Source organism: Gopherus flavomarginatus, chromosome 3 (assembly GCF_025201925.1).
Source record: "Gopherus flavomarginatus isolate rGopFla2 chromosome 3, rGopFla2.mat.asm, whole genome shotgun sequence".
NCBI lineage: Eukaryota > Metazoa > Chordata > Testudines > Testudinidae > Gopherus > Gopherus flavomarginatus.
Window position 1 is genome coordinate 43,430,630 of NC_066619.1, and position 27,590 is coordinate 43,458,219.

Genomic DNA, 27,590 nt, shown 5'->3' on the forward strand with positions numbered 1-27,590 from the left:
TACTGAGTGGGAGCGAGCATTGGTCCAGATATCTCTTGAAGCTTTAATTCTGCCTGCCACTAAGCATACCTGTGCGCTGATGGATGGGGAGCATCAAGAGCAGACCTTTGAAAACTGGAGATCAGGCTGCTGGAGACATTGGTTGCGGCAAACTGCTTTTTTCTGCTTGGGGGAAGAATGCTGATTGTGACTTCTGTTAACCTTCCTGACTCAGCCAGCTAGAGCACCAAACACAGCCACAAAACCTGTGATCAGTCACACCCAAATGAGCTTGACATTTGAGAAAGTAACACAAACTTCATTTACCCTAATACTGTCATTCCCTTTCACTGGACAAATCCAGCCTTGTCACTACTTCTTCTGTTTCCTCCTCACTCTTGTGTTTGTTCCTTTTTCCAAGCTATCCTTTGTGCCTGGAGTGAAGTCAAGTCGCTCCTTTTATAAAAACTTGCTTACTCAACAAAAAAAATCTTACTCAGCCCTACTGCAGATACTTCTAAATTATATTGACATCACACACTGCTTCAGCGGTGCAAACATATATTTACTAAGTTTCTCTGCTCACTTTTTTTGGTGGAGTGCTTTCTTTAGCAGTAAGGAAGCTTGCGTTATTACAGCTCTAAATCCCTACTGATTTGTTCAGTGAACATTGGTTCTGTTGTCAGTGAAAAGAAGTTCTCTTATCAGCAAGTGTTTGACTATCCTTTTTGTTCTTGGATGTGCCATGTTGAATTTTTTTTTCCCCTGTCTGGCCTTGTGTGGAGATGTATAACCTCAGTGCTAAATGAGAGAGCATGACAAAGCAGCAGGTAGAAGAATATACCAAAGAGTTTTGGTGCCAAAACATATCCATATTTGGTGCCACTTCAGACTTCAAAGCTGTCAGATTGATCACCATCATACTGGATTGTAGCCTTTTTGCCATTGTGGAAGGATTGAATCAGACTGAGGAGGCATGGGGAGTAACCAAGTCTCTGTAGCAATTGGAAAGACCCTTTCTGCTAACTAGAGTAAGAGTCTTTGTAAGATCTATGAAGGCCATATAGAGAGTTTTTCCTTGTTCTTGATGCTTTTTTTTTCTTGCAGTTGCCTTAGTGCAAAGACCAGGTTGGTAGTTGATCTGCTGGCATGGAAGCTGCACTAACTCTGTGTGTGTGTGTGTATATATGTGTATATGTATATACGTGTGTGTATGTTAAGCAAGAACTTGCAATCTTTTGAGAATGACCCAGACAAATGCCTTGTCAGCAACAGTAAGGAGAGAAATTCCTCTGTAGTAGTTGCAGTCACTCCAATCTTTTTTTTTTTTTTTTTAATGCAACGTTCTGAGGTTGGCATCCTTCATGTCTCATCCTCTTTCCCTCAAGCATGCAACCAAAACATCATGCTGATGTTTAAGCACAACTTACCTTCTGTGTTTCAGGAACTCAGCTGGAATTTTTTTTTTCCTATAGCCTTTCTTGATATAGAAATGATTGTCTTTCCAAACTCATTTATGGATGGTTTTGTATTAAGCTCTGTGGTAGTTTGGTGATCATATTTAGCTGCTTCAGAAACAGTAATTTCACATGAGTAGAGTTTATGGTAGTATTCTACCCTGTGTTGCATTCATTTGCTTCTGTCAGTGATGTCTTCATGAAGAGATTTGAGTGGGTCAGCTTTCTTGGCTGAAGGATCTATTGCTTTCTCGATTCCATCAAACATACCTCTTACAAATGTCCTTTTAAAATGGAGATCTAGTTTCTTGCACAGATTGAGCCAGTACGATTAAGCTTGTTGTCTTGTTTGTTGTGAACTGCTCTTGGCCAGTCAGAAGTTATCACCTGTTTTAGGAGAGGGGTTTATGTTGTGGTGGAGATATATTGTGTGTTTTGCTTCAGTCAGTGGAAGCATTTCTTCAGAGTGTGCTGCACTCCGATCTTTTTCTTGTACAATTTTTTTTAACCAAAAGCTATGGTTGCAGCTATATGGATGTTTGTTCTGAGTGTGTTCAATTACTACTTTTCCTTTATTATTTATGATATATATTATTGTATATATTAATATATTTTTCTGGTAAGATTCACAGTGTGTTACTGTCCTCATCAATGGTGTAATTCTTGGTCTGATTTTCGACTCCAGGGTCCTCAAGATAGGGATATTTTTTTTTTATTTCAACCAATGGCATTATGTTTTAATAATGGAGTATTGAGTGTATGTCACGTTTTAGAGCAGGTCTGCACAACTTATAAAGCGGCGAGGGCCACATTATTCTAAAGAAAACAGCTGAGGGCCAAACCCCCCCGGCCCCGCTGAAACACCCCCCCCCGGCACCTCCTGGCTCCGTGGAAGCACCCCACCCCAGCACCGCCCAGCCCTGTAGAAACAAAACCCTCCTTCTCCAGCGCCATCCCACCAAAACAGCTGTAGACCAAAAAGGAAAGTTGGGGGTGGGGAGGTGATAATTGTTTTTAAATCAACTAGGGGCTCCCTGCTGAAGAGGTGGCTGGAAGCCCTCAAGGGCAAATTAAAGGGCCGGGGCTCCGGCGGCTGGGGGAAACTGGAGCTTTGTGGGGCTGGGGCAGGGATTTCAAGGGCCCAGAGCTCCTGCCACTGAGGGGAGCCCGAGCCCTTTAAATCCCAGCCCCTGCCCATCCGCTGGAGCCGTGGCTGGGATTTAAAGGGCTCTGGGCTCCCCGCCACTGCGGGCAACCCAGAGCCCTTTGATTCCCGGCCAGGATTCAAAGGGCTCTGGGCTGCCCGCAGAGCGTCATGTGCGTAGGATTTAGAATCCCCCCGTGGGCCACACAGTGAGCCTCCTCGGGCCATATGTTGTGCAGGCTTGTTCTAGAGGGAGCCAGAAGTATGAGGGTGAATGAAAATATGAAGTGCTTTTTATATTAATCACAGATCCTCGGTACTGCAGTGATTGGGATAGGTGGGATTGGGATGCCATGTTTAAGTCTGCTTAGATCAGATGAAATGGAAACAGGGACAGCAACAGTACAGTACAGATTCTGTTCTGACTGCATTCTCTCTCTTTTCCCACATTCTCCTGGCTTCTTGTAACTTCTTTTCTCCTTTAAGTCTTTGAACGGGTTATTTGAGCCAGATGATGTTGCTAAGCCCCTTCAGTAACATCAACTTCTGTTAACAACACCTAGATGTACTCATTTTAAAGTAGTCCGAGACTGACAAATGACAGCTGCCAGAAGATGTGAAATGAATGGAGGCTTTTAAAAAATGAGTAGTTTTTCACTATTGCCCTTAACAAAGAGGACAAATTAGGTACAAGTGATCTGGGCCATGCTCTTCCTCCCATCTACACTTGTCATTAGGCCTCTAGAATCTTTCGCTATTTTTTTTGTGTGTGAGAGCTTCTGATATCTTAACTACAATTAAGAAAAGAGATTCAGGTGTTGATTTATGATGTTACAGGTCTATTGAAAAATTACCAAGCCGCTAAATGCCTTATTTCAGTTCACTTTGAGCAAATTTTCAAGTGTATGTTTCCCACTGAACTATGCTGAAATATGTTGTAACTATCTCAGGCATGGTATGGAAAAGATTAAAAAGCCCTTGTCTGCATAGTCTCTTGTGGCAATATTGCATTATTTAAAAGTTTAAGAACGATGTTAAATGTGAAGCTCAATGATTGCAGAGTTAAACTAAAATTTCTGGTGCTAGATACACAGTTTATGTAGTTTAAAAATACCAAAAGTTGCAAATGGGCAGTTATACATCTTGCAGTCAAGTATATGCACATAGCATTTGCACTAATACACCCAGTAAAGCACGTTTTTTTTCCATATCAAATTGTAAATTAACTATGCAAGTCCTTCTCATGAATAGCTTTTCAGTCATCATGCATTGATTTACAGATCAACTTCAGCTTTATTACATACTGAGAACCCCCTCCTCTAAGCCTGTTTTACCATGGTTTTCTTTTCCTTTGCTTTGTACCTGACTTGCATAATGTTCACTGAATCCTTTGATAGACATTATTTCTAAGGAAAATGATTGTGGATTGGAAGCTTCATAGGGCCAAAAGGATTATGCATTATTTTTAACGGTCTACACAAAATATAATTGATTTGACCTAGAAAAATATTGTCTCTGTTTAAGGCAAGTAATGGGTATTTTAGTTATTTTAAATAAATAAATGTGGAATTCAGAAATACTTCAGTGCTCAAAACAATTTATTACAAGCTTCTGGGGCCAAAAAATGTTTTACACTTGCCAAGCGAGTACGTTAATGAATGGAATTTTATTAGTGGCTGGATTTCACAAAAAATGCAGTATTTTGGTAGAGACCTTCTGTGCTGCTTGGAATTGCAATTGTTGTTGTAAATGTGGGTTGTTAAAACAAGCTGGTCAGTGGTATTAGCAACGTTTTACCTTGCATTTTTATTTTTAATTTCAATGTAACTGAGGAGAAAGTGAGACCTAATTGAACATGGATGGAGTGCATAGACTTGAATAAACAACTAGCTGACTGAGGCAACTGAGCAAATGAAACCTTTTTAGGTAAGGTTAGGAGCTCAATGGTGACTGACTAGAAATGGATTTTACAAATGAACTAAACTGCTCTCACTTCATTAGTATTCATGGTAAATAGAAAAATTTCCTTCCTGAAGATATATGTTCTCTTCAGCAAATTAAAGCATTTTTTCACTAACCAAATGATGATGGTGTCAACAACTGATGGAGATGAATAGGTCGTCTTCTTAATGTACCTCAATTTTTTTTTCTGGAATTGAAGGTGACTTTGAAGGAAAGTTACTATAGTTGAATCCTTGTCAGTTTTAGCATCTGCCAGTGATATTTATTCCCTTTCTGCCCCAAAGTCTCTATGTATAATACACACTGATAAAATAATATTAAATTCCCTGTGGCATATGGAAATATTTAATGAATGTATTGCATTTGTAATTGGCTTTCTTATACCATCGTGAAAGTCATCAAAGTACGAGTTTTGTACTTGAGTTTTGTCAATGGTGGCTTTAGAAGTCTGTCTTTTTCTTACTTTCTTAATACCTAATATCCCATTTTTGTGAAGAAAAATAGCCATGGCTGCTAATGCTTTATTTTGTGCTTTAGCAGAGAGCACAAACACGCACAATTGCCAAGACTGCTAATATTAGACAAGGAAGTAAAACACAGTTAGACTTTGCTGTATGAGGGAACAAAAATGCATCTGTGCCAAAAAGAAAAGGATATGTGTGTGTAGGGGGAGAGGAAGTGTTACTTTCAGGCATTTAACAGTGCAATAACAATTTAACAACTGATAGAAAATATACCATTAAAATCGCTTAAACTAGTGAGAAACTCATGTGCATAGTCTTCTTTTATAGTTTGTTTTGCCTACGGGCAAATCAGTGAAAGAATATCTTCAGTATTTTGTCCTGTAGGTACCAATTATATGTTCTTGTGTCAAATACATATTCTAGACTTCACATAAAATATTGGTAGTGGTTTTTTAGCAGTACTCTACTGGGCAATGAGTACTGCTGTTTATAGCTGGCACACCAGATTGCAAGAAGCAGACAATTATAGTGTTTTAGTTTATCTGTGGAGACTGTTTACAAATTTCAAAACTAACATTTTCTTCAGAGTTGCTTGCTCTTTTGCTGGCATGTCTTTTTTTCCTATGGTAACCAAGCATATCGCCCTCACCCTGTCCCCTTTAATTTTTTTTTCTATCAGAGTTCAGCACTGTTTAGATCTCAGGCTTCGCTAGTGTGGAGCATTAATTTTCTGTTCAGAAAGCTGAGTTTGTCCAATTAGTCACATGGAACCTAGAAGGCTGCAGGCATATGTGGGGCTTCTGTGGGACAATATAACATTCTATTATTTATCCTGAATGTTTGCATTTTCCCAGTAACACCACTGAATGCACAAGAGCAAATATGGTTCCTTGCCCTATAGATTTCACCAATCCATGACTGATCGGTTGTGTTCTTACTCTTAACAGAAGCCTAGAGTGTTTGGCACACCTGTCTGCAGGCTTACTCATGAAACTCCCCTGTACTCATTTAGCTTCTTTCTGCACAAGACAGATGTAGCAATAGACACCTATAAGATTTCAGAACCTGAGAGCAATTTTTCTTTCCCCCTGCCAAGATGGAAGAAGGAAAAGATCACAGGACAAGAAGGGAAGGGAAGGGAATTTCCTTGCTGCTGAGCAGTATGCCTCAAACCCACTGGTGGGTCAGCATTCATGGTATGGGGTATTGCCAGCCGTCTAAATTTTGTTGAAAATTATTTAGCTGGCCTAATATTGCTGATTGGCCATTTCTATGTTCACTTTGTCTGTTTCTAGTATCAATTAAATTAATTGGAACTAAAAAAACCTGCTTTTTTACTGTTGATTATAGTCTTTCACAAAGGTTGCAGACATACTCTGGCGAGTGAGCGAGTGCGTATATATGTGTGCATCATTTCTATGTGTAAATGTAGGCTTCTGTTTAATATTTTGGGCCTGTGTCAGCTCTCTCAATGATTTTTTACATTCATATAACTCCACTGTGACCCAGGGACACTTTGGTGCCAACTGGCAGAAGGAAGAAAGGGGTGCATAGGGGTTTATGAGGCTCTTCTGGGTCCGATGTCTACATAGGAAGGATAGACAGGAGAAAAAGGGAGGAGGTGTTGCCTTATATATTAAAAATGTACACACTTGGACTGAGGTGGAGATGGACATAGGAGATGGAAGTGTTGAGAGTCTCTGGGTTAGGCTAAAAGGGTTAAAAAACACGGGTGATGTCGTGCTGGGAGTCTACTACAGGCCACCTAATCAGGTGGAAGAGGTGGATGAGGCTTTTTTCAAACAACTAACAAAATCATCCAAAGCCCAAGATTTGGTGGTGATGGGGGACTTCAGCTATCCAGATATATGTTGGGAAAATAACACCGCGGGGCACAGATTATCCAATAGGTTCCTGGACTGCATTGCAGACAACTTTTTATTTCAGAAAGTTGAAAAAGCTACTGGGGGGGCGCTGTTCTAGACTTGATTTTAACAAATAGGGAGGAACTTGTTGAGAATTTGAAAGTAGAAGGAAGCTTGGATGAAAGTGATTATGAAATCATAGAGTTTGCAATTCTAAGGAAGGGTAGAAGGGAGTACAGCAAAATAGAGACAATGGATTTCAGGAAGGCGGATTTTGGTAAGCTCAGGGAGCTGATAGGTAAGGTCCCATGGGAATCAAGACTGAGGGGAAAAACAACTGAGGAGAGTTGGCAGTTTTTCAAAGGGACGCTATTAAGGGCCCAAAAGCAAGCTATTCCGATGGTTAGGAAAGATAGAAAATGTGGCAAAAGACCACCTTGGCTTAACCACGAGATCTTGCGTGACCTACAAAATAAAAAGGCATCATATAAAAAATGGAAACTAGGTCAGATCACAAAGGACGAATATAGGCAAATAACACAGGAATGCAGAGGCAAGATTAGAAAGGCAAAGGCACAAAATGAGCTCAAACTAGCTATGGGAATAAAGGGAAACAAGAAGACTTTCTATCAATACATTAGAAGCAAGAGGAAGACCAAGGACAGGGTAGGCCCACTGCTCAGTGAGGAGGGGGAAACAGTAACGGGAGACTTGGAAATGGCAGAGATGCTTAATGACTTCTTTGTTTCGGTCTTCACTGAGAAGTCTGAAGGAATGTCTAGTATAGTGAATGCTTACGGGAAGAGGGTAGGTTTAGAAGATAAAATAAAAAAAGAGCAAGTAAAAAATCACTTAGAAAAGTTAGATGCCTGCAAGTCACCAGGGCCTGATGAAATGCGTTCTAGAATACTCAAGGAGTTAATAGAGGAGGTATCTGAGCCTCTAGCTATTATCTTTGGGAAATCATGGGAGATGGGGGAGATTCCAGAAGATTGGAAGGGGGCAAATATAGTGCCCATCTATAAAAAGGGAAATAAAAACAACCCAGGAAACTACAGACCAGTTAGTTTAACTTCTGTGCCAGGGAAGATAATGGAGCAGATAATTAAAGAAATCATCTGCAAACACTTGGAAGGTGGTAAGGTGATAGGGAATAGCCAGCATGGATTTGTAAAGAACAAATCATGTCAAACTAATCTGATAACATTCTTTGATAGGATAACGAGCCTTGTGGATAAGGGAGAAGCGGTGGATGTAATATACCTAGACTTTAGTAAGGCATTTGATACAGTCTCGCATGATATTCTTATAGATAAACTAGGAAAGTACAATTTAGATGGGGCTACTATAAGGTGGGTGCATAATTGGCTGGATAACTGTACTCAGAGAGTAGTTATTAATGGCTCCCAATCCTGCTGGAAAGGTATAACAAGTGGGGTTCCGCAGGGGTCTGTTTTGGGACCGTGTCTGTTCAATATCTTCATCAACGATTTAGATGTTGGCATAGAAAGTACGCTTATTAAGTTTGCGGACGATACCAAACTGGGAGGGATTGCAACTGCTTTGGAGGACAGGGTCAAAATTCAAAATGATCTGGACAAATTGGAGAAATGGTCTGAGGTAAACAGGATGAAGTTTAATAAAGATAAATGCAAAGTGCTCCACTTAGGAAGGAACAATCAGTTTCACGCATACAGAATGGGAAGAGACTGTCTAGGAAGGAGTATGGCAGAAAGAGATCTAGGGGACATAGTAGACCACAAGCTTAATATGAGTCAACAGTGTGATACTGTTGCAAAAAAAGCAAACGTGATTCTGGGATGCATTAACAGGTGTGTTGTAAACAAGACACGAGAAGTCATTCTTCCGCTTTACTCTGCGCTGGTTAGGCCTCAACTGGAGTATTGTGTCCAGTTCTGGGCACCGCATTTCAAGAAAGATGTGGAGAAATTGGAGAGGGTCCAGAGAAGAGCAACAAGAATGATTAAAGGTCTTGAGAACGTGACCTATGAAGGAAGGCTGAAGGAATTGGGTTTGTTTAGTTTGGAAAAGAGAAGACTGAGAGGGGACATGATAGCAGTTTTCAGGTATCTAAAAGGGTGTCATCAGGAGGAGGGAGAAAACTTGTTCACCTTAGCCTCCAATGATAGAACAAGAAGCAATGGGCTTAAACTGCAGCAAGGGAGATTTAGGTTGGACATTAGGAAAAAGTTCCCAACTGTCAGGGTAGTTAAACACTGGAATAAATTGCCTAGGGAAGTTGTGGAATCTCCATCTCTGGAGATATTTAAGAGTAGGTTAGATAAATGTCAATTAGGGATGGTCTAGACAGTATTTGGTCCTGCCATGAGGGCAGGGGACTGGACTCGATGACCTCTCGAGGTCCCTTCCAGTCCTAGAGTCTATGAGTCTATAATATGTGCCAATGGGTGGCATATAAGGTCTCTACCAACAGGCAGTAATGCAGCAGTCATCCTAATCATTGCAGGATGTATGCATAGATGATATTTAAGGAATTATGTAGTTATACTGAAAACTGTGTTCGTAAGGTATGGGAGTTCAGATAGATCACCAGAAGGTGATAAACAGGTTCTGTTTAGGCTGCGGGTAGTAGACACTTCTTTCTCTGGCTTGTCATTGTGTTGTGTGACTTGCAGTGTAAATCTGTTTGCATTATTGAGTCCGATATTAATGAAGAGAGTATGAATTCACATGAGAGAAGATCTGCACCCTCCTCCCCCCCAAAAAAAAATAAGAAAAGAAAAGAAAAGAAAAAGAAATCAAAAGTAGCAGGGGCATTCTGTTTTGAATAAAGTCTCTGAATTTTTGGGTTGTAACTAGGGGGTACTGAAGTATACACGGTATCCTGCACCAAGGAGACAAACAGTTCGTGTATTCCTCCTTTTATGAAAGGAGGGTCAGAGCACAGATGAAAGAGGCTGGAAAATGCTGCAAGGTATTAGCATGGTTGAGCTAAACTTCATTAGCCAAGACAGCATCTTGTTTAAGTCAAGCGCCCCCCCCCCCATTTTTTTTATATTTAATCATTTGTTTCTAATACTTTCACTTGCTACTTCTAGAATCTCTATACTTTGTTAAATAAACTTCCTTGTTTTTACTATAAATATATCTTTAACTTAGCTGTAGCTCCTTGATGACCACAGAGGGCTCTTTCAGGCACGGCTGCTCTGGGAATACAGAAGAGCTGAGTATAGTTCAGCGGGATCCTGAGGTTGTGCACTGCTTTGATAACAAGGGGCAGGCATGCTCTATAAAGTGAGATCAGAATTCCTACTGAATACTCAAAATGCTTCTCTCTGCTTATCAGAATCATGTCAGTCTTACCTGGGTAGAATTTGAGCAAGAAACTTTTCATCCTGCTGCATGGCTCCCTTCAGTCATTGAGATAAGATACAGTGGACACCCTGGTGCTTACATTCTTAACAGCAGGAATTAGGTCTTTATTTTAGGGCTTCTGTTCTAAAATAGAGACTGGCCTACAGTTTAGCACTAAATGCTCAGCAAACCCTTTTCATTTTCAACCCGAAGTCCTGTACATGTTTTGAGTTTATGGTATGTTCTTTTTTTTTTACATTTGATGCCTGAAGGTTAAAATGATTTTTGGCATGAATGACAGCAAACACTGTATTTTAAGAAATGTGTGTATGTATATGGTTTGTCTGAAAGATATGATAATGGATATTAAATCTTACTGTATTTAAGAGTAACAAATTAAACACCTGCAACCCTATGTTTTGCATGAGTACTTTGGAATAAGTCATTTAAAATCTACACCTATATTTTAATACCAAGTAGGAAATCTGAATATGCCTTCTATTTAGAGATTAGAGGTGGTCAGAAAAGATAAGTACACCTCTACCTCAATATAATGCTATCCTCAGGAGCCAAAAAAGCTTACCGTGTTATCGGTGAAACCATGTTATATCAAACTTGTTTTGATCCGCCAGAGTGCGCAGCCCCTCTGGGGCACGGCTTTACTGCATTATATCCGAATTCATGGTATATCAGGTCGTGTTATATTGGGTTAGCGGTATATTTTGAAAAATGTCCTTTTTTAAAAAAAAAAAAAATTAGTGAGCCTCCCAGCTCAGGTCAACAACTTTGTTCAAACTTAGGTGGCTAGCCTGAGCCTCCTTTCATGGCATAGTGTCCACACTGCTATTTTTAGCTTGCTAGCTCAAGCCTCGCTAGTGTGCATCTGTCTACCTGGTTTGGGAGGCTTGCTTCCCACTGCTGTGCAGACATGCCCATAGTTAGAAAGATTTTGCCCTAATATTTAACCTAAATCTCCCTTGCTGCAGATTAAGACTGTTGCTCCATGTCCTACTTTCAGTGGGCATGGGGAATAATTGATCACTGTCCTCTTCATAACAGCCCTTAACATATTTGAAGACTATTAATACGACTCCCCTCAGTCACCTTTTCTCAAGACTAACTGTGCCCAATTTCTTTAACCTTTCTCATAAGTAAAGTTTTCTAAACTTCTTATTTTTGTTGCTGTCCTCTGGAGTCCGTCTAGTTTGTGCACATCTTTCTAAAGTTTGATGCTCAGAATTGGACACAGTACTGCAGCTGAGCACTCACCAGTACTGAATATAAGTGCAACAATTATCTACTGTCTGACATATGACGCTACTTTTGATACACCTCAGAATATTTATCCTTTTTATCAGTTGCTTCACATTGTTGAATCATGTTCATTGTGTGACCCCCTATAACACCCAGATGCTTTTCAGCAGTACTATCACCTAGCCAGGTATTCCCCAGTTTGTAGTTGTGCATTTGCTTTTTTCCATTTTAGGGGTTGATCTGTGCACTTGTCTTTACTGAATTTCATCTTGTTGATTTCAGACCAGTTCTGCAATTTGTCAAGGTTGTTCTGAATTCTAATCCTGTCCTCCAGTGTGCTAGTAACACCTCCCAGCTTGGTGTCATCTGTAAATGCTATTTAAGTATGCTCTCCGTTACTCCATCATCCAAGTCATTAATGAAAATATTGACTAGTGAAGAAACAAAATAGATGCTAAACACTTGAGCCTTCTTGATGTCCTCAATTATTAGCTCTCCTTCTCTCAGTAGAGGCCCTATGTTTTTCTTCATACTTCTCTTGCTCCTAATGTATTGATAGAACCTCTTCTTACTGCCTTTTATAGTCCTTGCTGTGTGTAATTCATTTTGTGCCTTAGCCTTTCTGATTTTGTCCCTAAATGCTTGTGCTACTATTTTGTACTCCTCCGTAGCAATTTCCACTTTTTGTAGGATTCCTTTTTCAGATAATTAAAGAGCTACTGATGAAGCCACAGCCTATTTCTCTTATCTTCTTACTATTTGCATGACTACATGATCTTAATTTATTAACTCAATTGCCATACATTTTCCGCTCCTGGAATCCTTAATCTTGTGTTTGTGACACTACTGCCAGGCCCCTGGTTTGGGCTCAGGTGAAAAGTAAGATGTTGTAGATGAACTTCTAAGAAGAAACATTTTGTTTATCTAATTATGAAGTATGACGTACAGAAAAAAGGAGGATAATATCCATATAGTTTACCATGAAATGTCAATTGCACTTCAAAAAATTGACATCTGCTGTAGTTTGTAACTGGACTGTCATGTGTAAATGTTTAACGTTCATAAGGCTGCAGTCTTAGCCTGCTGACATATTTGATATATCTTTTTTGATATTGGTAATAGTTACAGCTTGGCATACAGATGCACTGCAGCCCTGGAGTCTTAAATATCCACCTGTCCTGCATGATGAATTCCATTGATTAACATTTTGTGTTCTTCAAAAAAGAAAAAAGAGAAATCCATCTTTCCAGCAGAACAGATGTACTTTTAAGGATCCAGGACTGTACTAGTGTCAGGACAAGGCAAGGGGAATGCCGTTTTAGGAAGCAGCTGATTCTAGACACCGACATGAATAGAATCATTGAGCTGGAACTTGAGAGGTCATCTAGTCCAGTCCCCTGCACTCATGGCAGGACTAAGTATTACCTAGACCATTCCTGACAGGTGTTTGTCTAACCGAATCCAAACAGAGGGACTCCTCCTCTCTGTTTCCAGTCCTGGAAACAAAAAGTACTTTCCTATTCCCCCAGAGGGAATGCAAAATCAGGCTAGCAATCCAACACACAGATCTCCCCGATTTCTTCCTCCCACCAATTCCCTGGTGAGTACAGACTCAATTTCCCTGAAGTAAAGAAAAACTTCAACCGGTCTTAAAAGAAAGCTTTATATAAAAAGAAAGAAAAATACAAATGAGCTCTCTGTATTAAGATGATACAATACAGGGTCGATTGCTTAAAAGAATATTGAATAAACAGCCTTATTCAAAAAGAATACAAATCAAAGCACTCCAGCACTTATATTCATGCAAATACCAAAGAAAAGAAACCATATAACTTACTATCTGATCTCTTTGTCCTTACACTTAGAAACAGAAGACTAGAAAGTAGAACTACTTCTCCAAAGCTCAGAGAAAGCAGGCAGGCAGACAAAAGACTCAGACACTCAATTCCCTCCACCCAAAGTTGAAAAAATCCGGTTTCCTGATTGGTCCTCTGGTCAGGTGCTTCAGGTGAAAGAGACATTAACCCTTAGCTATCTGTTTATGACAAACCTGCTCTTAAAAATCTCCAATGATGGAGATTCCACAACCTCCCTAGGCAATTTATTCCAGTGCTTAAGCACCCTCACAGGAAGTTTTTCCTGATGTCCAACCTAAACCTCGCTTGCTGCAATTTAAGCCCATTGTTTCTTGCTCTATCCTCAGAGGTTAAGAAAAACAATTTTTCCCCCTCCTCCTTGTAACAACATTTTATGTACTTGAAAACTGTTGTCATGTCCCCTCTCTGTCTTCTCTTTTCTGAACTAAACAAACCCAATTTTTTCAATCTTCCCTCATAGGTAATGTTTTTGTTGCTCTTCTCTGGACTCTCTCTCTCAAATTTGTCCACATTCTTCCAGAAATGTGGCGCCCACATCTGGATATACTCTTTCAGTTGAGGCCTAATCAGTGGGGAGTAGAGTGGAAGAATTAATTTAACTTTAAAAATAAATAAATAAATCTCCTCTTATAACAATGAATTTAAGCTAGTTTAGTATTTGGAATGTGTTTTGCCTACTCTTGGTGTGTGTTTCATAAGGAAATTCTTAAATGTTTGATGTCAGGAAAGCATTTTGCATAAATTTGGATTCATGCACTCAGGAATATTAACAATAAAGGCATTAATAAATGGTGTGCACGAAGTTAAAAATACAGTTCTTACCTCTTTTGTATAAATTCAAAGGCTAACATTAATTCACAGTATGTTCAAGATATAGGATTCTCAAATATATACACTAATCTATCAGAGAAATTTTGTGTACCCATTTTACAGCCCCGAGAAGTATCTATTCTTGTATTCCAAAAGTGTGCTTCTCAAAACGTGAGATTTTTCAATGTAACTTGAGCGGTATCTCAGTTTTTAATAAATTAATTTTGTTTTTGTGCTGTGTCAGACAAGTTAAGTAGTAATCCATTGCTTTTCCGAATTTCTCCCCAATCACTATCATACATTTCCCTCCTCCATCCTGCAGTCTTTGAAGCTGATAATGTCTAACTTGGGTGAGAGACAGTGGGTAATGTACATGCAGAGAGAAAGTCAAATTTTAAATTCAGCACAGATTTCTACCTCTTGGAAATTCTACAGACTAACATAGCAATTGTTTTTTCTGCTCCTTTATTGGCTGGCTAGCTGTACTGTAGAATCTGGTTACGTGTATCTCTCTCTGGTTATCCATTCTGTGTGAGTGCAGCATCATGACATTCCCCAAACACCTAGCAAGGACGCTACTATTATGCAGATGACAGCTCTGCTGGAATCTACCATCAAGGAGTGTGTGTGGTTTGTGTGCTGAACAGAAAAGACGTGAACACTTTTAACTGTTTAAATATTTGAGGAATATTTTAAACAAAAACCCTTCTGTCTCTCCACCTTTCTTTGGGACAACAGTGTTTTTATCCCCTAGCTATTTGGAAACCTCACTTTTCTTGTGGTTTTACAGATTCCAGAAAAGCACACACAGAACGAGCATGGATTTAATTGAAGTGTGTCTTTCCATTGCTTCACTATTTTAAAATGTGTGAAAGTCTTATCCATGAGCCATCACATAGTTCAGTACATAACATTAATCTGACCTAATTACCGTTTGTTTTTAAGGTGTACACGTACCACACTGCTTAAAACCATACTGCACATCTTCAGAGTGAAAGAAGCATTTCAGGAAAGCGGGAGCTATTAAAAATGTTTCTCAATTGGTGGTTGTGCTTCTTTGGAAGCAAACACTTCACTTGGACGGGGAACTGTCCTGTTGTGGATAGAACATCTTTTTATATGCTGCCTTAGCTTTGGCTGGCAGTGAAGTGCAACTTTTGTAAGGGAAGTGCTGTTTCAGTAGCCTGCAAAGGATAGAACTTTCAGGCTTCTTTCAAGGAGAGACGTGCTATAAATTTCATTACATAAATAACATTCTTCCTCATCAGAAATAGAAACAATCCTTTACAATAGTTTCAGAAGCATTTTGTTTCAGGATAAATTTACTTTCTCCTTCTCAAAAACTAAAGCTGTGCAACAATGGGAAACATGTAATAGGTTAATATTGCTACGTAACTGAAGATGGAAGTATGAGATTAGGTTCTTTGAATGATGTTGCTGCAGATGAGGAGACTTGGTATTTCATGGCCAGCCAAAACACTGTTTGTAAACTAGAAGAGGGGTGGGTGGGTGTGAGAGAGAGATTTGATCCATCTCTAATTAAAATAGATTCCAAAGGACTGATTTAAACCCCCAGCCCCAAAGAAGTTTAGAAATAAGAGCATTAATATTTTAAACTTAATTTTGATCCCTAATTTGCTCTGGTGTATCTGTTTTGTGTGTAAGATTACTTATCCTGATCTAGCTGAAGGTTTTGTGTTGAACCTAGTCCCGTGAAATAGGAACTGATATCCTGGTCCTGCTGACGTTGATGAAGGTTTATCTATTGACTTCAGTGAGGCCAAGATTTCACCCCATGGTGTCTAAGCACTGCACAGAATTAAAAAAAAGAAATCCTGGCACAAAATCTCCTCCCCCCAGCCCCTGTGCTCCTGACGCAGTGGAGTGAGATTTTGAAATATGAGCATTGATTCCCATGAAAGATTTTATTGAAAAGATGTATTTTTTTTTCCCCCTTCTAGTTCTGAATGCTATACTTTACTCTATACTATAGCTTTACTCTATACTATAGCTTCTAGTTCTGAATGCTATACTATACTCTTTACTATAGCTATACTGAATGCTATAAGGCTTTGGACTCAGTCTGATCTTCTAGCAAGTGATCGAATGTTTCCAAAGTTGTCTAGTGTTAGGATAAAGAAATGTAAATTAAAAGCAATGAAATTAGAGTGGATGTTACAAAATATCATAGCAGAATGCACAAAAGATATTTAGAACAATCTCCACACTAATCAAATTGTTGTCACAAGCAGAGGATCGGAATTTGGGGTAGGAATAAATAGGAGGAGCGATAATCTCCTAAACAACGAACATCCTTATTCATATTTCCCATGAAATACAACAGAAGTAAATGATTTGACTATACACAGAATAATCTTTAAATGGAAAATTTTCCCTCATAGTGAAACTTTAAGTTCTTATTTGATGTTTTAAATAGGTTTCTTAGAACTTGTGGTGTGTTGCTTGTTGTTTATGACATACTGCCATCTGGAGGCTTTTTATTTCAAGTTGCAGTATATACATGTTAACTGTTTTAAAAGAACGTTATTTAGGCAAACCACTCAGAAGTTATGAAATTTTGGTTTTGTGAATGCCCATGGAGACTTAATTTTGGCTTTTTGTGTCCACTCTGAATGAGGCAGGGATCCTGCAGGGGAAAAAAGAATGAGATCACATAATAAAAAACTGCATCTTAATGTACAGGGGTGCAGACTTAAGGTTGCACAGGCAACTATACTGGCATTTCCTAATTTTTTTAATACTTCATTTAGCAATATATAATTTTTTATACGTAATTTACTTTGTGAACCCACTATGAGGTTAAAAAAATCTTCATACAAATATGATTTTCATATTGATAGTCTCTTTCTATTGTGGGATCTACCCTTAAAGAGTGTGCATTTTTTGTTTCTTGCAGCTTGATCATATATTATCCCCTCCATCTATGCTATTTCGGAAATCCAGCAACCCTGAAGTCTCTTCTGGCCCTGGAAAGTCATTCAAGTTTAAAAGACAGCTGAGTGAAGATGGAAGGCCATTTAGAAGAGGAAGCCTTGGAGGAGCTTTGACTGGTGAGCATAGGAGGCCTGAAAACTAAAAGCACAGTTGATCTGTTTGGACCTGATTTCATTGAAAGTCTTACAGTGCCATGGAGCACTGTGTACACACATCTTGCCTCATTTATCTAAAGTGTTTTTCTCTCTTTCAAACCCCTCAATAATTTTTTGTGTGTGAAAAGACTGGATCCAGCCATTAGCTGAGTTACTCTCTGAGCTACAGCAGCAATTTTAACCCAGAGGCCAGAGTTTTCAAGTGCTCAACCCCTAGTAGCTTTTAATTGTTCTCAGTGAAAGCTACAGAGTGGTGAATGCTTCTGAAATTTGGCCACATTGTTTAAGAGCCTAAATGGGAGCTATTGATTGCAGAGCTCTTTTGAAAATCCGGCTCTAGAGTCCACAAAATGAATATGTAAAAGTCAAGTGCAGCTAGGCACAATTTTTTTTATAATGATGACCCAGATAATAATAGGCCTGTCAGCCTGACATAGCCCCTGGGCCAGATGATGGAGTGGCTGATACAGGTTTGTATTAATAAAGAATTAAAGGAGGGTAATGTTGTTAATGCAGATCAGCATGGGAAATACATCTGGTAAAACTTACTTAATGTTTTTAGCGAGATTACAGGTTTGGTTAATAAAGGTTATAATGTGATGATAATGTTAGACTTCTGTAAAGTGTTTGGCCGCATGACACTTGGATTAAAAAATAGAATGACATAAAATTTACGTGGTACATAATAAATGCATTAAAACTGGCTAACTGTTAGCTCTAAAAATGTAAACAAGGAGTAGTAATCAAGGGGGTGTATTTCTAGAGTCATCTGGCAGGGATTGGTTCTTGGCCCTATATTATTCAGCATTTTATCAATGATCTGGAAGAAAGCAAAATGATCACTGATAAATGTTGCAGATGATAACACAAATTGGGAGAGTGATAAATAATGAACAGGGTAGGTCACTGATTCAGAGTGATTTGTATTGCTTGGTAAACTGGAGCAAGCAAACAATATGCCTGTTAATACAGCTAAATGTAAATATATATAAATCTAGGAACAAAATAATATAGGCCATATTTATAGAAAATCCTGGGAAGCGCTGAGTTGGAAAAAAATTTGGGGTGTGTGGTGGATAAAGATGAGTATGAGCTTCCAGTGTGACTCTGCCTAAAAGATGCAGAAACATGGGAATCTCGGGTAGGAGTAGAGAGGTTTTTTTCCCTCTGTATTGACACTGGTGAGATTGCTGTTCGAATACTGTGTCCAGTTCTGGTGCCTACAAGTCAAGAAGGATGTTGATAAAATGGAGAGGATTCAGAGAAGAGCCTTGAGAATGATTAAAGGATTAGAAAACATGCTTTATAGATAGACTGAGCACTGAGTCTATCACTATTTATCTTACAGAGAGAACTTTAAGGGATGACTTGATTAAAGTTTATTAGTACTTATATGGAGGACAAATATTTAATAGTGCCAACCTAGCATACAAATATGTAACACGATCTAATGGCTGGAAATTGAAGCTCTACAAATTCAGACTGGAAATAAGGCGTATTATTACAGTGAGAAAAATTGAAACAGTTTACTAAGGATCATGGTGGATTTTCCCTGACCATTTTAAAATCAAGACTGGATGTTTTTCTAAAAGATCTGCTCTAGGAATTATTTTGGGGAAGTTCTGTGACCTGTAGTGTATAGCAGGTCAGACTAAATTAGGACAGTGGTCCCTTTCTGGCGTTGGTATCCGTGAATGATGAAATCTGCTAATTTTGATTAATGAAATTCAATTTTTCTAGCTCCTCTGACTTCGTAACTTATCAAACAGCTCTGATTCTCCTTATATACATGTTTAACTTATTACTGTTAGTTATCCTATCACTTTTCAGCTAAACTACTCACCATAATAAACACACGGCTCAGAGCCTTACTGTGTCCATTCAAGTCCATATTGTTCGGTTATGTCAAAAATTCAGAGAAGAAATTCAGATTAGAGAATGAGTGTCTCATTAATATTAAAAAATGTAAAATGAAAATCTGCATACCTCTAAATATATATGATTTTAATGGTGGTATTTTTTGGCTAATAATGATAATTGTCAACACAATGGATTGAAAAAATGACCTGAGCTGTCAGTTAGTACTTCCCTCTTGGTGCCAATTCCAGCATTTTAAAATTTTAGTATTTATTCTACTTTTCACACCATTTTTTGCTACTTTTGCTGTAACTTTGGTTTTGTCCAGTGAGGCTGACAAACCTAACAAGAATCCAGAAATTGGCAGTGACTACAGTACAACCCAATTTATCTGACCTTCCCATAACTGTGTCTTCACATTTATCAAGCAACCAGGACTCTTAGGTCATAGACAGACAATCTCTCCCTTAGACATTAGATGGCGCTGCAGCATTGCATTTTCCCATTCTCCAGTTTATCTGGAGTTCTGATTATCTGGTCTGGCCCCGTCCAATTAGACCAATAAGCAGGGTTCTACTGGATGTTAATCATTAGATTAGAAGCAACTGGAACATTCCAAGGGTACAGTATCTATACATACTTGATAGAAAATAATGTGAAGCACTGCATTGGCTCTTACATTACATGAGGGAAAAGATAGATAGACCCGACTACAGTGGAAAGTCTCTTGCATCAGAATATTAAAACAAACATGATTTAAGTTTCATTGGTATAAACAATACCATGTTCTTTGTGAGTCCTCTCTCATCAGGAGTTCTTTTATTGATCTTAGTAATACAAATTGTGTTTTCATGTTTTAATAGGTTTTAGTGACAGAGAAATGTTTTTGTACCACACTTATTTGTAAGCTTAACTGCAGTATAGGTGTGCATTATATCCGGCTTTTCCTGGCAAAAACTGCTCTGTAGACTAGTTCAATTGACTTAACTGATGCTTTCTGAAACTAGAGGTAGCCATATGCTAGTTGTGATTTCAGCAGATGCTTTTTGCCCTATAAACTAGAATAATGGTATTTGTGAATCAGATTTTCACTTTTTCCAGAGGAGTTAGGGGCTAGTCAGCATAACAAAGCTGTGAAACAAACCTACCGTGCCAACGTAAATGTGCTGGTCTCTAACATGGTTTTTGAATTTCTGTTGGTCCTTCAAAAATGAAACAGATGTACATTTTGTCTGCTTGCGGTGTGTGATAAATAGCTTTAAAGTGAGGATTTGGGAACACAGTGAGTAATATAGTATTTAACTGCTTCATTACTAATGCACTTTCAATGAATTGAATAGCCTACAGGCTTTAGGCCCTTACAATGGCTTATACGTCTTAATAGCTCTCATGCTGCTGATCAATTTAAATCTAAATCACTATGACTTCAGAAATGTCTAAACATTATTTTTAGTACTGTCTGAACTTTCACAAATCAACTTGGATCAGTGTATATCAAAAACATTTACAAGCATTCTTACAACTGCCCTGCAAGATAGGGTTGATTATTTCAGTGTTACTTTGTGCTCTTCCATTTACTTGTATCCACCTATTGTCTTGTTATATATTCTAGGTTACATGGTCTCTGGGGCCAGACGTTCTTTGTTCTCCATGTGTATTGTGCCTAGAATAATCCTTGATTTGGAGCTCCTAGGTGCTACCACAATACCAATAATAAAAATCAGGGGTACGCATTTTAGAGATGGCTAAAGTGAGGCATGTCAGGAGGCCTGACATGTCTTATGCCTGAAATTGTTCAGTTTTTAATTAGAGAGAAAAAAGTTAGTCCTCAATTTCTGATCCAGGATCAGTGCTTGGGAAAAGGTACTTGTACTGAATGCATTTGGTTCACCAAAGTGTGCCTAGACTTATCAGTTGTAAAGAAATTTAGTCTTTAAAAATCACATACATCTGATTACTATGTTGCTTTATTCCCAGTTTTTATTAGTGGCCACTTGGCTGAGAACCACTGGCACAGCAGTAGAAATCACTAGTTTGGAATACCAGCTTCCAAATACAGTAGTATAAAACATAAGCTGCAATTCTAGCAGTTGAAGGTATCGCCTGCCAAAATGATGTAAAGAATTGAAGTGGCGGTGAGGACGGGAGAGCAGGAGGGAAAGATGTTAACTAGAATAACGTTCTAAGTCAGTCTGGGTGGTTTTTTGACCCAGGACTTTTCCAGGGCTGCATCATTCATGGTCCCATTGGCTGGGTGGGCTGGCTGTTGATACTGAGAGTCTGTGTGTGTGTCACCTGCCGATGCTTCCCTTGCACAATTGGCACAAGGAACCTCCTCAGCACTGGGAACTTCTTCAGCACTGTCTTCTTTATTGCAGTTGGTGCCATCGGTGTTACTATGGCAGCATTTAGCACTCACTGCCTTCCATGTGGCACCATCAGTCACCTTGATATTGCTGCTGACTTCAGGGTCAATACCACTTCCAGCACCGGAAATGACAGAGGCATACTCAGGGCTGTCAGCACCAGTGCCCTCTTCATCTTTGGCTATGGATGAGTCAGACTGGTTACTTGCACCCTCTGGACTGGCTCTGCCTTTGTCCTGTGAAGCTTGGGATTCCTCAGCATCTAGGGCATGATCTTCCTATTTTTGCTCTCCATTGCCTGACCTGCATCAGGGGCTGTTTATGGAGTGTTTTGGGTACCAGGATCGGCGCTCGTCTCGTGGTTGGGACATGAGCCCTGTAGCTCAGGGCCTACTAGCCACCAATACACTATTCATATTAGTGGCCTCCTTGGAACTGATGGATGCTCCTCACTCATGGAGGCTCCGCCCCTCATCTTGCTCTAAGGTGAGATTACTGGCCAGGTCTTCTGTGGTGACCGTCAGTCTGCCACAGGCCCAGGCACTGGTGAACCTTCACCTCATGGAGCCTCCAGAGTCATCCTGTCCACATCTGTCAGTCCTGGAGCAGGATCCTGCTTTAGCACGGTTAGCTGCTTAATCTTCTACCCTGGATGAGTCTGAAGGATAGACTCTTACTCTTCTTCGGTATTGGAGGATTTCAAGGCATACCAGGACCTTTTTGCAGTACAGGGCAGCTTCCTTGGATATTCAAGCAGAGTTCCTGCAGGAGAATACCTGCAAGTTGTTGGATATCCTGCAGCCATTTGCCTCAGGGAAAGTAACTCTTCCTGTTAAGATTCTCTGTAGCACACTGGCTTTGGTACTGCCAACTGTGAAGCACATGCAGAAATGGCACTTAATTCTGGTGAAGGGATTTGAGGGTGTCAGATTCCCTGGTTGTAACCACAGTGAATGATTAGAGCGTGGCAGGGCAGATTTAAGTCCACTTCCATGGAGAAGGACTCTAAATGGATGGACCTGGTGGGTAGGAAGCTTTATATTTCTTCTTCTTTGCAGATGGACATTGCTAACCAGCAGGTGGTGCTGTCCAAATATGATGTGAATTGGATGGCTGTGTTTAAGTTTGCAAACCAGCTGCCTGAAGCCTCAAAAGGACTTTCGAGCATTTATCATCGAAGGCTGCTTAGTGGTGAAGACATCATTGCAGTCTGTTTTGGACATTGTGGATACTTTGGCCAGAGTGATGGCCTTGGCAGTGACTATGAGAAGGGGGTCCTGGTTGCAGATTCAGGCACACGTCCCTATGTGCAGCAGGCCACCCAGGATTTGCCGTTTGACAGCTAAGTGCTTTTTTGGACAAGATGGATGAGACTCTGCATTCCTTCAAGAACTCCAGGGTACCCTATGGTGCTTGGGGATGTGATGTATATATTAGCAGTGCAAAGGCACCACTATGGTGGTCAGCAGCAGCAGTAGTTCTGTCTGCAGTGCACATTTGGGCAGCCTTTCCTTCCCTCGATGCATGTCACGCTTTTCTGGACTGTATTGGGGCTTGGTGGTTCAGATACTTAGCGACAACATTACTGTATCACAAAATGTATTATGTGAACAGATAAGGGGGAGCCACTCCAGGATGCTCTGCCAAGAGGCAATCCGGTTGTGGCAGTTCTGCATTGAGAAGAGTATCACTTCGATAGCTGACCACTTGCCCAGGGTCCAGAATCATCTTGTGGAGAATCTCAGCAGGAATTCTTCCCTGACTCACAAGTGGTCCCTGAAGATAAGTATCTTCTGGGTCATCCACACAGCTTGAGGCATTCGAATGATCAACCTGTTTGCTATGAGGGACAACAGGAAACTTCATCTGTTCTGCTCTCGAGGGAGCCTCAGTCCAGGCTCCCTGTCCAATGCTTTCTATCTCAGCTGGCAGTTGGCTCTCCTGTATGCTTTTCTCTTGATCATCCCACATGTCATCCTCATGATGAAGGCAGACTGGGCCAAGCTCATTCTCATTGCCTCAATGTGGCTGAGGCAGTGCTGGTTCTCTTACTTCACACTGTCAATTCAGCCTGCCATACCCCTTCCTCTCCATCTCGACCTACTCTCACAGAATCATGGTCACACCTTACATCCCATGCTCAGCTCCCTGCATCTCATCGCTTGGCTGCTTCGTGGCTGAATGAGGAGGAAGTGTGGTGTTCGGCTGCTATTCAACAGTAGAAAGCCCTCTTCCAAAATGGCCTATTTGGCTAAATGAAGTGGTTTTCGGTGTGGTGATTGGCCACAGAATTCAACCAGTGCTGACTTCTGTCCAGGACATCTGTCTCCATCATCCAGTCTGAGATCCTGTTCCTGTGTGGGACCCTAACACGGTTCTAGCAACTTTAATGGGACCATATTTGAGCCCCTGGCATCTTATCCCTTTCTGCTTTTGTGTCAGAAAACTTCATTCTCCTGCAAGGAGAGTGTGAATTGCAGTCTTTGATGGTAGAGCTTCCTTATACACAATTCTCTAAGATCAAAGTGATTTTTAGGACCAGACCCCCAATTTTTGTCCAACGGGGTGTCATAAACAGATAGCTAAGGGTTAATGTCTCTTTCACCTGAAGCACCTGACCAGAGGACCAATCAGGAAACCGGATTTTTTCAACTTTGGGTGGAGGGAATTGAGTGTCTGAGTCTTTTGTCTGTCTGCCTGCTTTCTCTGAGCTTTGGAGAAGTAGTTTCTACTTTCTAGTCTTCTGTTTCTAAGTGTAAGGACAAAGAGATCAGATAGTAAGTTCTATGGTTTCTTTTCTTTGGTATTTGCATGAATATAAGTGCTGGAGTGCTTTGATTTGTATTCTTTTTGAATAAGGCTGTTTATTCAATATTCTTTTAAGCAATTGACCCTGTGTTGTATCATCTTACATACAAATGGGTTCTCTGTATTATTTTTCTTTCTTTTTATATAAAGCTTTCTTTTAAGACCGGTTGGAGTTTTTCTTTACTTCAGGGAAATTGAGTCTGTACTCACCAGGGAATTGGTGGGAGGAAGAAATCAAGGGGAGATCTGTGTGTTGGATTGCTAGCCTGATTTTGCATTCCCTCTGGGGGAATAGGAAAGTACTTTTTGTTTCCAGGACTGGAAACAGAGAGGAGGAGTCCCTCTGTGTAGTTTCACAGAGCTTGTGTCTGTGTATCTCTTCAGGAGCACCTGGAGGGGGGAAGGGAAAAAGGATTATTTCCCTTTGTTGTGAGACTCAAGGGATTTGGGTCTTGGGGTCCCAGGGAAGGTTTTTCAGGGGGACCAGAGTGCCCCAAAACACTCTAATTTTTTGGGTGGTGGCAGCAGGTACCAGGTCCAAGCTGGTAACTAAGCTTGGAGGTTTTTCATGCTAACCCCCATATTTTGGACGCTAAGGTCCAAATCTGGGACTAAGGTTATGATACGGGGTTTTCTCAGTTTCATTTGAACCAGGCAATATATTTGTCTGTGTTCTTTCCTAAGCTGCTTTCATCTCTGGAGGAGCAGTGCCTCCATATGTTAGATGTCACCCAACATCTGTCTGGACTGTTCTAAACTATTTTGTGTTTTGCCTCAACTATTTGTGTCGCATGCAGATCGTATGAAGAACAAGCGGTCTCTTCAGACTATCTCTACATGGTTAACATTCTGTATCAAGACTACATATGAAATAGCTTTGATTGTGACTCTTCAGTGGCTGTGAACTCATTCTACGAGAATGCAAGCGATGTCAATGGTGTTCCTTAATAATGTTTCAATTTTGGACATTTGAAGGGCTGCTACGTAGTCATCCATCCATACATTTATGAACACTACAGCATCTTCCAGAGTGGATGCAAGCTTTGGTAGAGAGGACTTGCAATCCTTGTTTAGTTAGACTCCAAGCCCCACCTCCTGGGGTGGATACTGCTTTTGAGTCATCTAAGTGGAACACACAGCCGCATCTACTCAAAGAAGAAATTGTTGCTTACTGTAACTGTGATTCTTTGAGATGTGATGCAGATGTGTATTTCTCAACCCATCCTCTATCCCTTCTGCATCAGAGTCTAGTCTCTGGAAGTTCAGTGTGAAGGAACTGAGCGATTGAGATGGCGCTGCCTCATATAGCCAGGGCAGGGGCTATAAAGATGAGCTGCTAGGCAAAATTCTCTGGCTCTGGTGTGCTGGCCACGCACATACCTACTTGGTATATACATCTGCACCACTTCTTGAAGAACCACCGTTGCAGTAAGTAATTGTTTCATACCTGACCAGATGCTTTTCAGTAGTATAAGGCAAGTATTTCTAGCTCGAATGGCTTGTAATAACATCGAATAGTAATTTTATTACTAGTTTAACAGTGTTTTAGTGCTGAGTAGAAAATAGTAAGTGCTACTAGTACTAATAGTAATGTACTGCAGGCTACCTTGAGTTTCATTCTTTGGTAAAAACACAATTTTGAACCAATGAACCAATGAACATCAATGAGTGTTATCACTAACAAAAAATAAATTTTAAATTACACTGGTCTATATGAAATGTGATATTATAGGTCTCTTACAGGAGTATAATTTTATTAAAACTCTATTAAAAGTAAATAGACATCTCTACTCTTTCAGGAATAGATTTTAGTTGAAGTATTTGTGGGCAGAAATGCTGTTGGTCATATTACAAAACAAATAAAAATGCTTTGTACAGTGTATCTAATAAAGTTCATACAAACTGAAAAGGTTTAAAATGGAAATATGTTATTTTCTAATGGCTAAAATCAAATTGAGACTCTTTCATAAGAGGGATTTAAAAGGAGGAAGAATATGACTACGCTTGTGGATCTCCACTAGATCTATAACTGTTTCAAACTCTCCTCCCACCCTCCCTTCCCCAGTTCAAAGAACCTGTAACTAAACAGCATTTACCTGTGGTGCACTTTCCCTCCTTATAACAGGAAGTGTACGGTAGTCAAACTTCTCAAAGCATGAAAAGTAATCTGAGCCACCACATGTGAGAATGAATGGTCTACTTTCACTGTTGAAAACCTTAAGCAGTTCCTGGTCCCTCCTTTTACTGACAAATAGTGCCACCTCTGATGAGGGGTACCTACTAGTCAGTACTGAAACACACAGTAGGTTAGTAGGTCCTCAAGAAACAATAACTTGATGCTAATTATCGTGCTAATTACTGCTCTGTCTAATCTTTTATTCTTGAGCAAAATGCCATTTCCAGCAGTGTCCAATATTATAACTGCCCCATATAGACCCTGCTGTCATGCTCTAAAAGGTAGTTTGAGTTGCCACTGGCAGTGAAGCTATCGCATCAGTGCTAGCCCTGCCTTACTCACCCACTGAGGTGCCTAGCCCCTGCTGCCACCCATAGTGCCATGGCTCCACTGCTGTTATTCGAGCTAGCTTTGATGTATGTAGATCAAAGCTAACTTGTGTACACCTACACATCTATCACACCTTCCCAGCTGCAGTGTAGACATACCCTTAGGCACAATGTACATTAGAGATAGTGCAATATACCTTGCTACCAGTTCACTCCCACTCTACATCTAGGGACTGTATACCTGAACATCTCAAAGCTAACCACCACTCCCAGGGGAGAACATGTCAATCAGATCTTGCACAGGAGACATTAATTTTTTTGGTGAACTAATATTTAAACAAATAAATCCAATTTTAAATTTTTTTTAAAGTCAACTCTTTTTGGACCAAGCAATATATTTGTCCTTTTCTTCATGAGAACCTAAATGTATTTAAAAACAAACTAACCCCCCCCACACAGCCTGGCTTTTAAATTGGTTTCTTAAAAATTCCAGTGGCATGGAGATTGGAGCTTTAAAACTTGTTTCTGTTGAGGGGAAAAAATGGTTAATTTAAAAGCTGCTTTTCTGCAGTGGCTGGTTTTCCTGAGCAGCAATAACGTCAAAGGGTTCCCTACAATCATAGGGTTTGGGGGTTGTTAGTATCAACAGAGCTTCTACAGGCTATAGTCTGCTGTGTTCAGAGACATTTAAATGGCATTCATAGCAGAAAATAGGGCATTTGTCTTCCCCCGCCCCACCCAATAGGTGTGCCAGTCTGATGGAGGTTAATGTGGCTAACCAGTCCCAACATGCAAA

At 40.0% G+C, this 27,590-nt stretch overlaps 1 protein-coding gene across 3 annotated transcripts in view; it reads left to right on the plus strand.

Annotated features, from left to right (window-relative positions):
• MAST4 (microtubule associated serine/threonine kinase family member 4) overlaps positions 1–27,590 on the plus strand; it is a 433,584-nt gene that overhangs the window by 80,570 nt on the left and 325,424 nt on the right. For 2 of the 3 annotated variants that reach the window (XM_050946844.1, XM_050946850.1), the window contains exon 2: positions 17,066–17,219. In XM_050946844.1, the coding sequence (XP_050802801.1) occupies positions 17,066–17,219 (154 nt within the window). Of the gene's footprint in view, positions 1–968; positions 1,108–17,065; positions 17,220–27,590 lie in introns of those variants that run through there. The other variant, XM_050946845.1, reaches the window with a different exon arrangement.